Source organism: Desmodus rotundus, chromosome 11 (assembly GCF_022682495.2).
Source record: "Desmodus rotundus isolate HL8 chromosome 11, HLdesRot8A.1, whole genome shotgun sequence".
In the NCBI taxonomy this organism is placed as follows: domain Eukaryota; kingdom Metazoa; phylum Chordata; class Mammalia; order Chiroptera; family Phyllostomidae; genus Desmodus; species Desmodus rotundus.
Genome location: NC_071397.1, coordinates 45,837,339 through 45,853,551, shown reverse-complemented (window position 1 = coordinate 45,853,551; position 16,213 = coordinate 45,837,339). Strand labels below are relative to the sequence as shown.

At 44.7% G+C, this 16,213-nt stretch overlaps 1 protein-coding gene across 1 annotated transcript; it reads right to left on the bottom strand.

Moving 5' to 3' along the window:
* Positions 1 to 13,815: 13,815 nt before the first annotated feature.
* GJA10 (gap junction protein alpha 10) lies at positions 13,816 to 15,450 on the bottom strand. Its single transcript, XM_024552128.2, is given in 3 exon segments — positions 13,816 to 13,952; positions 13,955 to 13,988; positions 13,990 to 15,450. Coding segments are annotated over 3 exon segments (1,632 nt in total).
* Between the last annotated feature and the right edge of the window lie 763 nt (positions 15,451 to 16,213).

The window sequence follows — 16,213 nt, the reverse complement described above, 5'->3', positions numbered from 1 at the left end:
GGTAATTTAGTCTTGGATTTTGACATCAAGGGAAAACGAGATACTGAACGGTAGGCAGGCCAGACAACTGTGAGTCGCCCAGGACCCCGGAGCGGTTTGGTTGAGCTGCCAGCGCGGCTGTGAATCATGGGTTCATATGATGTCTGGAGAAGGCGCTATTGCCCAAGCTCGTGGCCGCGCCCCATGCATCAGGTGAGAAAACTGAAATTAAAAATCTCTGAATTATGCTCCCTTAGTGAATCTCCGAGAGCACCCTAATGAGTCCCGGTGGGGGGTGAGGGGGCGGCGGGGAGGGAAGGGTGCTTCCAGGGAACGTATAATGAGACTTGCGAATATGTGCTGTTGTGGGAACAGCACAGTTACAATATTCTAGGCATGAAAGGTGAAAAAATACAGTCTTCTGCTTGAAGACATGAAGTCATTCAATCCACTCTGGAAAAGACAGGTGGGTCATAGTCCCAAAATTTTCTGTAGGATAACCTGGTCCCTTAGAACTGACAGATTTGCCCCTTCCACCCGACGCTTGTGCTTTTGGCAGGAATGACAGTCGTGGTTGAGTACAGAATAAAGCTGTTATGTCCCACAGAGGGGAAGCACTCAGACAGCGTCCAGCCCCAAATGGGCAGCACCCACTTCCTTCCCACTCTGGGCACCTGAGGGGTGAGCCGTATTAACGAGGACTCTCAGACCAGCTACCCCTACAACAGTCCCCACTAGCCCTTCTGTTGCATGTATTTGGAAATAACTACACTATTCTTTGAAATAGTTCTAGAATTTTCACTCTTCCGGCCCAGCAACCCCTGCCCCTCAATTAGGATGTATTAGCAAGGTTGTGCTTGATGTTTTATAGCAGCTGGTGACAGTGCCCAGAGTGGGATGGGTTTCCAGTTCTCCCCACTGAGCACCGTGGCCTCTCTCTATAAATGAACATGATACTTCTGCTGTCAAAGAATCAAGGCCCAGACAGATGGAGCAAGCCACTCATTTTGCTTCCTATTATGCAAGTGCCTTTCCTTTCATTTACCTCAAGAGCATGATACCTTCTGTCCCCACCCCTGCCTCTGGTTCCTACAGAGCCCAACATACACCTGCCCCCTGGTATGCTTAGTCAACCAGAAAGAGGAATCGTGGGTTCTTCATGATTAGCTCTCCCTCTTTCCCCTTGATCACAGGTGCATCCCTGAGGCAGTGACCCTCATCCTAAAGCAATGGATGGAAACCTTCAGAGACATGCCAGAATTTATGGGAAGTACTACATTTTACACTGGGTGCTTTTAAACTTTTTTTTGAACCCCTCTTTATGTGGTGCATTTTACAACCTGTAAAGGCTTTTGAGGGTGAAAGAAATTTAAATCACAAAAAAAATGTTTGAAGTGATGCTACATGGGCTTCTGAAAGAACCTTATGTAATAAACCCATTGACAAGACATGACATCACCCAGTGACTAAGGAGTACAGACTGGAGTATTGGAAGTGATGGGTAAAATATTACCTTGGGCCTCTACTCATAAACATACATTCATTCAACCCTGGGCTACATGTTGTGCATCCAACATTTTAAATGCACGGGCCTTATCCTTAAAGCTTTCACAGGCTAGTCAGGCAAACAGATGTGCAAATAAATCATTTCCCAGGGTCTGCTGATTGTTGTAGACCAGAGACAGAGAGAGAGAGAGAGAGAGGCTTCCTGGAAGGAACATCACCTTGGAGCAGAGAGACCTGGGTTGGAATTCCAGCTGCACAGCATGCATTTCAGCTGTGTGACCTTTAGCTGTGGGGCAAAGTACTTAATTTCTTTGAGCCTTCTCTGATTTTTTTTAAAAATGGAGATGTACAAAAACTTTGTACAGTTGTACAAGGTATAGATAATAGGTCCGTAGCACCTGGAACATTGCATGCCCACTTAAAATGGCACCTGTTGGGGCTTGGGCCCAGTGGCGTTTTCACCCACCTGGTCTTCACTGGCTCTTCTACCAATTCACTGCGGACAGGCCATGCTTCTTCATGTCGCCACACTCATTTCCACTGCTGCAAATGCACTCAGGAGCCATTTGGGCTAGAAACATAGACCAGTCCCACTCAGGTAGTTACACAGTGTATTAGTTAGGGCTCCCCAGAGAGACAGAACCAATAGAAAATATTGAAGAGAGAAAATATAGAGACAAAGAGATATGGATATATGAGTAATCATAAGGAATTGGCTGACACAATTATGGAGACTGAAAAGTCCCACAGTCTACATTTTGCAAGCTGGAAACCCAGAAAAGCCGGTGGTATATTTCTGGGAACTATAGAGCTGATGAAGAGAGTCCCAGTCCAAGGGCAGAAGACTGTCCCAGCTCAGGGGAGCTTACTCAGATGGTTAGAAGATGCTTCCTAGAAATAAACCGCATCTAGTGTGTGCCTTTTTTTGCAAAATATGAAAATTTTATACCAACAAAATAAGTACCTGTTCTATAATTACAGGGCTGATAGAAAGAAAGGCATGATGGGTGGAGAGCTGGCTGAGAAGGAGCTCCTGGAACTGCCTCCATAAGCAAAGGGTCCCCAAAGGTAGGCACAGGGTGGATGGAGGTTGTCCAGCATCATACTACTCTGGGCAAGGACAGCGGGGAGCAAGAGCTGCAAGCAGCTGTAAGGTGCAAGAGGTGGAGAGCAAGGTCAGAGGCGGGGGCCAGTGCATAAAGGCTTTGTGTGTGCCAGGCTAAGGAGATTGGATTTTATCTCACAGGACATAGACGATGCAGAGCTTTCTGACACTGCACCAAATTGATTCTCCTAATAACTTGAAGCCTTTATCTTCAGGTGTGTAGCCAGGACTGGAGGACAGTCTGGCCTTGGAATGGAGGATGGAGGAGCTCAGTGGCTCTTCCTTGGGAACTGAGCTCACCTTTATGGCTCTCAGAACTCAGACAGTAACAACCAGCCAATCAGCCTAATGATGGGCTAATTAGTGCATATCTCACTGCCGTGGCCGTGTCTCTGTGCTCCGTAAGAAGCATTAAGTGGCTCCAACTGGTAGGGCTCAGTGGATTGCATGCCAGCTGGCGAACCAAGGGGTCCCCAGTTCAATTCCCGATCAGGGCATGTGTCTGGGTTGTAGGCTGGGTCCCTGGTGGTGGGGGGAGTGCGAGAGGCAACCACACACTGATGTTTTTCTTCCTCCCTCCCCCTCTCTCTAAAAATAAATAAAATCTTTTTTTAAAGAAGCATTAAGTGCTTTTTTTTAAATATATTTATTGATTATGCTATTACAGTTGTCCCATTTCCCCCCCACACTCCACTCCATCCGGCACACCCCCTCCCTCCCACATTCCCCCCCTACAGTTCATGTCCATGGGTCATACTTATAAGTTCTTTGGCTTCCACATTTCCTACACTATTCTTACCCTCCCCCTGTCTATTTTCCACCAATCATCTATGCTACTTATTCTCTGTACCTTCCCCCCCTCCCCCTCCCACTCCCCTATTGACAACCCTCCATGTGATCTCCATCTCTATGGTTCTGTTCCTGTTCTAGTTGTTTGCCTAGTTTGCTCTTGTTGTTGTTTTAGGTGTGTTCGTTAATAACTGTGAGTTTGCTGTCATTTTTACTGTTCCTATTTTTGATCTTCTTTTTCTTAGGTAAGTCCCTTTAACATTTCATATAATAAGGGCTTGGTGATGATGAACTCCTTTAACTTGACCTTATCTGAGAAGCACTTTATCTTCCCTTCCATTCTAAATGATAGCTTTGCTGGATACAGTAATCTTGGATGTAGGTCCTTGTGTTTAATCTTGGGTAATGTAATGATGATGTGCCTTGGTGTGTTCCTCCTTGGGTCCAGCTTCTTTGGGACTCTCTGAGCTTCCTGGACTTCCTGGAAGTCTATTTCCTTTGCCAGATTAGGGAAGTTCTCCTTCATTATAATGTTCAAATAAGTTTTCAATTTTTTGTTCTTCCTCTTCTCCTTCTGGCACCCCTATAATTCGGATGTTGGAACGTTTCAAGATGTCCTGGAGGTTCCTAAGCCTCTCCTCATTTTTCCGAGTTCTTGTTTCTTCATTCTTTTCTGGTTGTATGTTTCTTTCTTCCTTCTGGTCCACACCGTTGATTTGAGTCCCAGTTTCCTTTGCATCACTATTGGTTCCCTGTACATTTTCCTTTGTTTCTCTTAGCATAGGCTTCATTTTTCCATCTAGTTTTCGACCAAATTCAACCAATTCTGTGAGCGTCTCAATAACCAGTGTTTTGAACTGTGCATCCGATAGGTTGGCTATCTCTTCGTCGCTTAGTTGTATTTTTTCTGGAGCTTTGAAGTGTTCTGTCATTTGGGCCTTTTTTTTTTTTTTTTTTTTTTTTTTTTGTCTTGGTGCGTCTGTTACTTTAAGGGGCAGAGCCTTAGGTGTTCACCAGGGCGGGGTAACAATGGTCGCTGCGCTGTGAGGCTGTACGTGGGGGAGGGGCCGAGAGGGAGCAATGGCACCTGCCTCACTCTCCTCCGGATCTCAATCTTTCACTCCGATACCCACAATCAAATTGGGCCCCTCTGGTGCTGGTTCCCGAGTGGGTGGGCCTGTGCACACCCTAGGCCCCTGCGGGTCTCTCTAACAACCTCTCCTGTGAGGCTGGGAGTCTCTCCTGCTGCTGCCCCAACCCCCACGGGTGTTTTCAATCAGAGGTTTGAGGCTTTATTTCCCCGCACTGGAGCCCTGGGTTGCGTGGTCTGCTCCCCACCGTTTGTCCAGTTTATCTGTGCGTGAATGTGGGGCTGCGGGGTGCTACCCACTGCTCTGCCTGCCCCGTTCTCCACCCCATTCTCCGCCACTCTGAGTCTGGCCCTCTTGGTTTATCTGTGTGCGAATGTGGGGCCGAAGGGTCTGCTAGTGCTGGGACTGCCTGTGCCGTTGGTCCCACACTCCACCATGGCCTTGCGAGTCCTCTCCACCCCGGTGCCCATCTCTGCCCCTCCTTCCAGTCTGGATGAATGCTTATTTTTTATTTCCTTGGTGTCAGACCCCCTTGCCGTTCGATTTTCTGTCAGCTCTGGTTGTGCGAGGAGGCGCAGTGTGTCCACCTACACCGCCATCTTGGTTCTCCGCATTAAGTGCTTTTTGATGCACCTTTGCTGGATGGCAGTGAATCTGGCAGGGTGAGGAGGATGAGGAAAAGGTGCCTACTGCAGTCACTCCCCGGAAGTCCAGAATGAGGTCCTGAGGGGCAGCTGTGGGCCTGCAGTCACAGCGCCCCCACTGGCATGTGTGATCATGCAGAAGGATAAAGTATAAAATCATGCAGTGTTCATGTTTGCCAGGGTTATAACCAATACTTTTTTAATTTTCTTTTTTTTTAATCCTCACCCAAGGACATGTTTTTTGTCTTTTTTTTTAATTTTAGAGAGAGGGAAAAGGAGGAAGAAAGAAGGATAGAAACATCAACGTGAGAGAGAAACATCAATTGGTTGCCTTCTGTACATGCTCTGACGGGGACTAAACCCACAACCTAGGCATGTGCCCTAATTGGGAATCTAACTCACAATCTCTTGGTTTGCAAGATAACACCCAACTAACTGAGCCACACAGGCCAAGGCTAATCAGTATTTTATGTCATGGCATTTATGGACAAAAATCCAGCTGGTTCATCCCTAAGAAATGAACTAATAAAAGGGGGAAAAAAGAGAAAAGTTTCTCATCAACATCTCCTTCACAGACAGGAAGCTCCTGGCCTGCTCTGGACCCGTGCTCAAGTGTCCAAACTGTTGCCACTGCTGCCGCAGCAGAGCTGGGGCGGCCTCTCAGCAACATGTCCCCCTGGGCTGCTGGGTGGGAAACAGGTGGCCACGTCCCAATCCTTCTCCCCTCGGGATGACAGCAGCTCTTACTCCTAGATGTTTCCAATGGTGCCCACTTCCTCCCTGCCTGATCCCTGCCTGCACACAGAACCTGCCGCAGACAGTGAGGCCAGCCATGCTGTGCTGTGCGGGGCTGGCCACCGCCCCACCAGGGAAGGGCCTCCTGTGTTGGGTGAGCCCAGCTAGGAGCACCTGCACACACCCATCTCTGGGTGGTGTTTCTACGGAGGGAAAGATTCTCCCAGTTCTTCCCACAGAGTAAGCTGACCAGGTACAACTTTTCCGCTGCAGACACCAGTTGCTCCAATGTCCTGTTTTCTGGCCCAAGGCATGCATTATTTTTTCATAATGGATGAAAGTTCTAGAAGCATGTTCTGAAAGAGATAAGAAACAAAACAAAACAGACTCAAAGGGCTTGCAAAAGTCAGCCCTGCCCGCCCACTTGGGACTCTGTTTGGCATAAATACCAAGAATCCATCACAACTGGCTGCAGGAGACAATTCTCTCTGCATTGCCTCAGAGATGAGCACCATTCAGGACGTTCCGTTGCCTAAATACCACCTGCCACCTCCTCCTCCTTCTCCAGGTGTTGTTTTGTCAAAAATCCAGGGCTCAAACTGAAAAGCCAAATTTTCCTAGCTCCATCTTTGCACACTCTACAATTAGCCAGACTTCTGACATTGTAAAATGTGGAAGAAAAAACTGATCCAAATGTGGAATGTTCCATCTTGTAATGATCTATCCTTAATCCTAAAAATATTAAACTTAGGATTCCTTGCCCAGGGAGAGCAAATGGTAGCAAAGAGATATTGGAGAAGAAGCTTGGGTCGAGTCAGACAGGCTTGGAGTAAAATTCCAGCTCATTCACTTGTCCAGTAAATATTGATTTTTGTCCTTGCTACACCCCAAGTAGTGTGCTTCACCACATCCTAACTGTGTGACTTTGGGCAAGTCATCTGTTTCCTTATTCATAAAATGGGAATAATCGCAGCATTGAAGCGAAGAAGCCCATGGCAGGGTCTAGACCACAGCCAGGACCTTAATAAAGTGTGTGTCTCTTCTTCAGAGTCTTTGGTAATTGATATATTATGTAGAACTTCTCAGCCAAGGAGTTCAATAAATTATAACAACTCATCCTCAAACACCTATCTAATAACTTGTTAATAATGTTGAGTCAAAAAAGACCTTCCCAAATGAGACAAAGAACTTAGAAGTAACAGAGATTTTAGATTTAACATACTAAAAATTTTAGGATGCCATAGAGATAAGAGACAAGCAGACTGAAAGTCTTATTATAATATATAGAGAGAAAAATTGTTAATATAATACTATATAAGAGTTCCTAGAAATCAGAAGAAAGACAAATATTCTAGCAGAAAAACAGACAAGGACAATTCATGGTAAAAATATAGATGGTCCCCTGGCCAGTATGGCTCAGTCAGTTGGTTGGAGCGTCATTCTGTATACCAAAAGGTTGTGGATTTGATTCCCAGTCAGTGAGCCTGCAAGAAGCAACCATTGATATTTCTCTCTCTCTTTCTCCCTCTCTCTCTCTCTCCCTTGCCCCTTTCTCCTCTCTCTAAAAGCAATTTAAAAAATGTCCTCGAGTAAGAAAAAAAAATACAGATGACACCCTGGCTGGTGTGACTCAGTGGACTGAGTGTTGGCCTGCGAACCAAAAGATCACAGGTTTGATTCCCAGTCAGGGCACATGCCTGGATTGGGGGCCACATCGCCAGTTGGGGGCGTGCTAGAGGCAGCTGATCAATGTTTCTCTTGCACATCAATGTTTCTCTTGCACATTGATGTTTCTCTCCCCCTCTCTCTCACTTCCTTCCCCTCTCTCTAAAAATAAAATAAAAAGTCTTTTTAAAAAGTACAGGTGGCAAATAAACATATGAACAAACTTACTTGTAATCACAGTAATGTAAATTAAAACAAGGGGGAAACAAACAATAAATGAATAAATAAGTAAGTAAAACAAAAGGAAACATTTTTAGTTCATTAGACCGGATCAGGGGACAGAGTGTCTGATACTGGCAAGAGTGTAGAGAAAAAGGTGCTGATGTGCTGAGAAGGGGATAAACTGGTATTAGTCTTCCTGAGCAATAATTGGCAGCATCTATCACCATGTAAAATATGCAAGCCCATTACAACCAATAATCCCACTTCTAGGTACCCTTCAAAGGTATATGCATGAAACAGTCACTGAGACATCACAGTAGAAAAAAAGTTAGAATGGCTGAATGGCCGTCAAGTCCTTCATGGTGCATCCACACTGTGGAAAGGCCTGAGTTAATATAATACTGAGGCAGCGCCATGGATGCTGACATGGGAAGATCCCTAAGACCTATCATGATTTGAGCAAAAGCAAATTGCAGAGACATCTCTGTAGTGTGATCCCATTTATATTTTTAAAAACAAATAACAGACATGTGTGCACACATATTTGTCCCCAAAGACAGGTCCTAAATGCACCGAGGAAGGATGGGAGACACAGCTTATGCTGTTCACAGCAGTTGGCTTCAGGGAGGGAAGTGGGGACTGACTCCAGGCAACAGAATGAGAAGAGATGAACCCTCTCATGGTCAAGTTCACATTTTACCCTGTGTTCTTTTATATTGCTTGAATTTCTTTCAGTGAGCATGCATTACTTGAATTTCAAAAACAGTAAATAGGGGGAAAAAACACCCTGTTCTTCCAAACCATCGACACTGGTACCCCTGCTCTAACACACTCCTCTCTGCCTGGGCCACTGCAAGCTTCCTAGCTGGTCCCCCTGGCTGCACTCTTACCCCTCACCTTACTCTGTTCAGGCTACTGTAACAAAGTACAATAGACAGGAGCGTTGTCCCATAAACCTAAAGCTTGTAGGTTTGATTCTCGGTGAGCACACATGCCTCAGTTGCCGGTTCAGTCCCAGCCCCAGTCAGGGCACATATGAGGAAGCAACATCCCTCTCTCTCTCTCTCTGTCTCTGTCTCTCTCTCTCTCCCCTCGCTCCCTCCCCTGCTCCTGGAATCAATAAAAAATAAATACAAATAATTTTTTAAAAGAACATAAAATTTATTTTTCACAGTTCTAGAGGCTGGAAAGTCCGATTGAGTCCCCAAAATTCTGCCATCTAGGACCTAAAACAGCATAAAAATCAGTTTGCAGTCTGTATATAAAAAGTGGATGGCCCTAACCCTGTCTGCTGCACTAATTTCTGCTGAAGATCCCTCTGTTTACAAAAAGCATGATGTGCCAGCCCACCACAGCACTTGGACTTGGCAGCTGCAGCCTCAATCCTGAGACTTCCCACCATGTAGGGAGCAAAGTGGTCTGTCAACTCTGTAAGAGGCTTGGGGAAAAGTGACCATAAGCTCAGTGGCCAAAGGCATTGTTTACCATTCTTAGAAACATAAAACACAGGGAAGAAAGAGGAAGATAAAAATTACAGTCTATCACCTTACCTTCCTTTCTCTAGGCCGGCAATTTTCACCCTTCTTCATCTCACGGCACACATAAACTAATGCACACGAAAAAATATATTTTTTGCTGATCAGACAAAAAAATAGGTATAATTTTGACTTATTCATACCAGATGGTGATTGTTGTGTTGGCTGTTGTCATTTTTTTTACTTGACAATCTAAGGGAAAGGAGGTTAGCCCCTAATTAATCAGGTATTGCAGGTTTAAAAAATTCACGTGGCCCTGACTGGTGGGATTGAGTGTCGGTCGTCCTGCAAATCAAAAGGTCACCAGTTAGATTCCTGGTCAGGCAACAGGCCTGGGTTGAGGGCCAGGTCCCCAGCTGGGGGTGTGTGCAAGAGGCAACTGATCGATGTTTCTCTTGCCCATCATGTCTCTCTCCCTCTACTCCTCCCTCCCTTCCCCTCTCTCTAATAATAAATAAATAAATATTAAATAGAGACTTCTGGCCAAGATGGAGGGATAGGCAGACACACTGTGCCTCCTCGAACAACCAAAAGAAGGACAACAATAATTTAAAAACAAAAAACAACCAGAACTGACAGAAAATCAAACTGTATGGAAGCCCGACAACCAAGGAGATGAAGAATAAACATTAATCCAGACCAGTAGGAGGGGCGGAGACAGGCAGCCGAGCAGAGAGGACTCGCAACAAGCTGGAGGCTGGCGGACCCAGCGAGGTGGCGGATTGTGGAGCGGGGACAGGCAAAGCTGCAGCTGGCCAGCAAGGCAGCAGCTGGTGGGCTGGGTGACAGACCACACAACCCAGGGCTCTAGCTCCGGGAAATAAAGCCTCAAACCTCTGATTGAAAACACCTGTGGGGGTTGAGGCGGCAGCAGGAGAAACTCCCAGCCTCACAGGAGAGTTCGTTGGAGAGACCCACAGGGGCCTAGAACATACACAAACCCACCCACTCAGGAAGCAGCAGCAGAAGGGCCCAATTTGATTATGGGTAGTAGGGGAAGTGACTGAAAACCAGCAGAGAGTGGCGCAAGCACCATTGCTCCCTCCACCACGTATAGCATCACAGCGCAGCGACCAGCGTTACCCCACCCTGGTGAACACCTCAGGCTCCGCCCCTTTACATAACAGGCATGCCAAGACAACAAAACTGGCCCAAATGAAAGAACAGATCAAAGCTCCAGAAAAAATACAACTAAGCAACGAAGAGATAGCCCACCTATCAGATGCACAGTTCAAAACACTGGTAATCAGGATGCTCACAGAATTGGTTGAATTTGGTTGCAAAGTAGATGAAAAAATGAAGGCTATGCTAAGAGAAACAGAGGGAAAAGTACAGGGAACCAACAGTGATGGGAAGGAAACTGGAACTCAAATCAACGCTGTGGACCAGAAGGAAGAAAGAAATATCCAACCACAAAAGAATGAAGAAACAAGAATTCAGAAAAATGAGGAGAGGCTTAGGAACCTCCAGGACATCTTGAAACACTCCAACATCTGAATTATAGGAGTACAAGAAGGAGAAGAAGAAGAGCAAAAAATTGAAAACTTATTTGAACAAATAATGAAGGAGAACTTCCCTAATCTGGCAAAGGAAATTGACTTCCAGAAAGTCCAGGAAGCCCAGAGAGTCTCAAAGAAGCTGGACCCAAGGAGGAACACACCAAGTCACATCGTAATTACATTACCTAAGATGAAACAGAAGGAGAGAATCTTAGAAGCAGCAAGAGAAAAGGACACAGTTACCCACAAAGGAGTTCCCATAAGACTGTCAGCTGATTTCTCCAAAGAGACCTTCCAGGCAAGAAGGAGCTGGCAAGAGGTATTCCAGATCATGAAAGGCAAGGGCCTACATCCAAGATTGCTCTATCCAGCAAAGCTATCATTTAGAATGAAAGGGCAGATAAAGTGCTTCCCAGATAAGGTCAAGTTCAAGGAGTTCATCATCACCAAGCCCTTATTATATGAAATGTTAAAGGGATTTATAAAAGAAAAAGAAGATAAAAAATATGAACAGTAAAAATGACAGTAAACTCACAGTTATTAACAACCACACCTAAAACCAAAACAAAAGAAAACTAAGCAAACAACTAGAACAGAAAGAGAATCACAGAAATGGAGATCACATGGAGGGTTATCAGCAGGGGAGTGGGAGGGGGAGAGAGGGGGGAAAGGTACAGAGAATAAGTAGCATAGATGATAGGTGGAAAATAGACAGGGGGAGGGTAAGAATAGTGTAGGAAATGTGGAAGCCAAAGAACTTATAAGTATGACCCATGGACATGAACTATAGGGGGGGAATGTGGGAGGGAGGGGGTGGGTGGGATGGAGTGGAGTGAAGGGGGAAAATGGGACAACTGTAATAGCATAATCAATAAAATATATGCAAAATAAATAAATATTAAATATATATATGAAATATTAATAATAATGAATTCTTGTGGCACACCAGTTGAAAATCCCTACTCAAGACTCCTGAGCATGGCTAACTTCTCCCAAAAGATAATCTGAAGAATTTTTAAAATCTGCCCCAACTAAACATTGCTGTCTCTCTCTCATTCTCTGCCAGTACAAAGCCTCCTCCCACATGGAAGGAGTTACAAGAAAGGGAACATGATAAAAACTATTTTCTAGAGCCCTGGCTGGTACAGCTCTGTGGATTGAGTGCAGGCCTGAGAACAAAAAACTGTCTTCTTGGCTCCCCAAATGCAGGTAAGAAGCAGGAGACACCAGCAAGGTTACTCTAAAAAGTGGTTCTCAGCCTTGGCTTCACATTGCCGTCACTATGGGAGTTTAAAAAAATGCTGATCCTGCCTCCCATCCCCCAAAAGTCTGGTTTGTTTGGGATTGATGGGTCCTGGACATGAAAAAAAAATTTTTTTAAGCTCCAAGATGACTGTAATGTGTAGCCAGAGTTAAGAAGCCAGCTGTGGTTTGGCATAGGGGCCCAAACACCCACACATCCATACTAAACGTGGTCTCCTAGGTAGACAACTGGTCACTGACAAGAAATGAGTGTCAATTTGAGAGAAGCATTTTAGGAAAAATCCAGGTAGGATGATTCATCCTTGAGTTATGGCTTTACTGAAGTAACAAAATATGTGTAAATTCATAGGAGATATGAAACTGAGTTAGAGGGACTTATTATTAACACAAATAATGAATCAAAGGAAAAAGCACGTGTGTGAGCTCAAGCAAGTGAGCTTAACAGGGACGTTCCCGCTCTAAACTTGGAAGAGTTTTGTTTTTGTTTTGTTTTAATGAAAAACAACTCTTAGGAGCAGTGGGTAAAGTGTCATTCTTTTTCCCAAAATTGAAAAGGATCCACAATAAATACCCATTATGTCTTACAGTGGTCACAGAATGTTTATTCCACAGCGGCTTTTCAGAGGATGGAATTAAAATCAATACAATGTTGATTTTGGTCTTTGTGAAATATGTCCCCAAATATTTGTATAAGATTTTTAAACCCCAGAGCTATTAAAACAATGGAGTACCCCTCCTTCCTTGGTGAGACAAGGGCAACTCAAGGTTACCAGCGATCCCTCCTCTAATTCGGTTTCCACACTGTGATGGAAAGAGCTCTCTAAAGTGCAACTCTGACCCAGTTGCTTCTCTGCTGCACATCCCTTTTCAGTTCTCCATCGCCTGCCCTCAAGGCTTCCATCTCTCTTCTCCAGCCTCCCTGTCTGCACAGCCCTCCTACCACCCTGTGCCCCAGCCAGACGTGAGTCCCCAGAGAGCCCTGCTGTGTCACACCTGAAGGCTTTGTCTGCACTGCTCCCTTGACTGGGATGGCCACGCCCAGGTACCCCAGTTCTCCTAGGTCTAGAAAACTCATCACTTCCTTGAAGACTCAGTTCAAAGGCACTTCAACTATGAAGCTTTTAGAAAATGTGGTATATATATGCAATGGAATATTACTTAGTCATAAAAAAGGAGGAAACCTTATCAGTTGTGACAGCATGAATGAACCTAGAGGGTATTATGCTAAGTAAAATAACTCAAATACCATATGACTTCACTTATTTAAAAAAACAAAATAAATGAACAAACAAAACAGAAACATACTTATAGACACATGGAACAAATTGATGGTTGCCAGATGGGAGGGGGTTGGGTAAGAAAGTGAAGGAATTAAGAAGTACTAATTAGCAGTTACACAATAATCATGGATGTGTAAAGTACAGCATAGGGAATATAGTTAATACATTGTAATGACTATGTACAGGTGGGCACTAGACTTATTGGGGGCAATCACTTTGTAAGTTATATAAATGTCTAACCACTATGCTATACACTTGAGACTAATATAATATTAAATGTCAACTGCAATTGAAAAAATGAAGGTTTTCCTGACCCATCCAAAAAAGTGACAACTCCCTCCTTTGCCCAAACCCCCAACATGCACCTTATGCTTAATCACATTTACATGTTTACCTAAGTTTCCCACCCAGATTCTGAGCCCTTTGATGGCATTCTATCCATTTACACACCCAGCACCTAAAAGTCAGATTGATATAAAGTAAGATTTCAATTAAGTTTATTTTATGAATTGAATTTAATTGAATTTATTGAATGAATTCATTTAACTCTCCACAAATTAGCCTCCCTCTCCTCCTCTCCCTTTCTCTCAACACAAACATATATACACTACGAAGGAGGAAAGGGGAGGCTGAGGAGGGGCCAGAGTGGAACACTTCTTGCAACAGTTCCTGGATCAGTCAGCCTGTCTTTACTTACCATCGAGGTTCTGTGCCCAGTGGCTGAAGGCAGAAGTGAGGGGCTGTTTTCCTGGTGTGGAGAGTCTAAGCAAGAGCTATGCTGAGTACTGGAGCTTCCTGAGTTGCTGTGAAACTCTCCTTTTTCAGACAGCAATCTGGACAGAAAGCTGGCCTTTTGACTGCCCGAGCGAGGTCTGTCTGTCCAGACCCCACTCTCTCTCAGGCTGCCATTGCTGTCTCTGCGGTGACTGTGCAAATCTGTGAGAGGCTCCCCTGAGGGCTGAAAGTCCTGGGACTGCCCCCAGGTTCCTATTGCATAGGATGGACAGTGCTTCGGAGCCATCGCCATGCCTAGCCAGGACTGGGAACTTGCATTCTGTACCCCAAAAGAGAAATGGTCTGGTTGCTGTCCCGGGTGCTGAATTCTGGTGCAGTCTTTCCAGGGTCATGGGGTGTGGGTGTGGAGCTGTCCGCAGTTCTGATCCTTCTCAGCCCAGTCATTTTTACCACCGCAAGTGTCTACCTCAAGTTGCCTGGTCTGTGGGATTTGCCACAAGGTTTTAGACTTCGGCACAGTCACCTGGGTCACTTGTTGCTGATTATTGGCTTGGAGTACAGAGATTCTTTCAGACAAGGGGGAGCAAATCATACACTGCTGGGGCACTGAATATTTTTTCAAATGAAACGGAGGGCCCCTTTCATCCTCAATGCCCTCATTGCCTGACTTGTCATAAAGTGCCCTCATGATTTTCCTGATTCCAAGATGGAATATTTCTAGTACATTAAGGAACAAAGAGATGGCTGCAATGCTGTACATAAAGAGCATGAAAATGGTCTTCTCTGTGGGCCTGGATACAAAGCAATCCACTGCATTGGGGCATGGAGGTTGAGTGCATTTGTAGAGGGAGTGCATTTGAAACCCATAGAGAACATCCTGGCCTATCATAAACCCTACTTCCAGCACAGATCTGGTCAAGATGTGTAAGACATAAGTACGCAGTAGACATCCTTTCAGGGGGACTTTATGGATCCTCTTCTGCTCCTCTAACCTCCTCAGTTGTCTGTCTATCCTTTGTTGCTCCTTCAATTCAAGTCCTGGATTCTCCATGTGGGCTCTAAGGTGTGACTTTTTCCTCTGCCTCTCTTTTTCAAAGGTCCTGAGTCTATAAAGGGCGTGGCCCATATACACCAGAGAGGGAGAAGACACGAAGATTATTTGTAAGACCCAGAACCTGATCAAAGAGATAGGGAAAGCATCATCATAACAGATATTGTTGCAACCTGGCTGCTGGGTGTTGCAGGCAAATGCTGACTGTTCATCATCCCAGACATCTTCAGCAGCCACACCAAGTACCAGCATTCGGAAAATGAAGAGGATGGTCAGCCAGATTTTCCCCACTATGGTTGAGTGAGAGTGAACTTCCTCTAGAACGCCACCCAATAAGTTCCAATCCCCCATGGTAAGAAGACTAATGTCTGAAATATAAAAAACAAAACAAAGAACACAAATGTGGAGGTTAATAACATCTATGGATGTAACGTATAAAGACTCAGGCTCAGCAAAATAGCAGGCTCTTTTTTTTTTTTTGTCAGTAAAACTATGAAAGGTTTTCCAGCCCTAATATTTGCAGCTCATGCTTTGATGAAATAGGATGGTTCCAAAGACTATCATTTCTTGGAGAGAAAAAAAAATGACTAAAGACCCTCCACAATCTGACCCAATTTCCTTCCTATCCTCTTCTTTCCCATACAAAGTTGACTATCATTTTAGCATATTCATTGGCCCTCATATTTATACAATGTCATCCATTCCACAATTTTGCTCACTTGTCAACCCATCTGAGATGCTCCATTTACCACACATCCTACATGATCTTCAATAAGTCTTACTGTGGCACTGTACCTAAAGTGAGTTGTGTGATGGTTGTGTCTTATGTCCCCTTTCCTGGAAAAGTGTCCTTCGCAGAGAAAAAAAAATGTGCAAGACATAAGTACACAGAAGGACTTTCTACAGCATTTTGGTCTTTGCATAGAGACAGCATCAGTAAATGATAGTGGACTGAATTATCTTTTCATTTTAAAACTCATTCTTCTCACTGGAGTAATCATTAGCAGAAAAACAAAGGTCCTCATTATATATTATCCATGGCTCCCATTGTAAGACTAAAAGTACAAGGAAAACAGAAATCAGTCAAATAAACCCTCAGAAACTGGCATGGGAT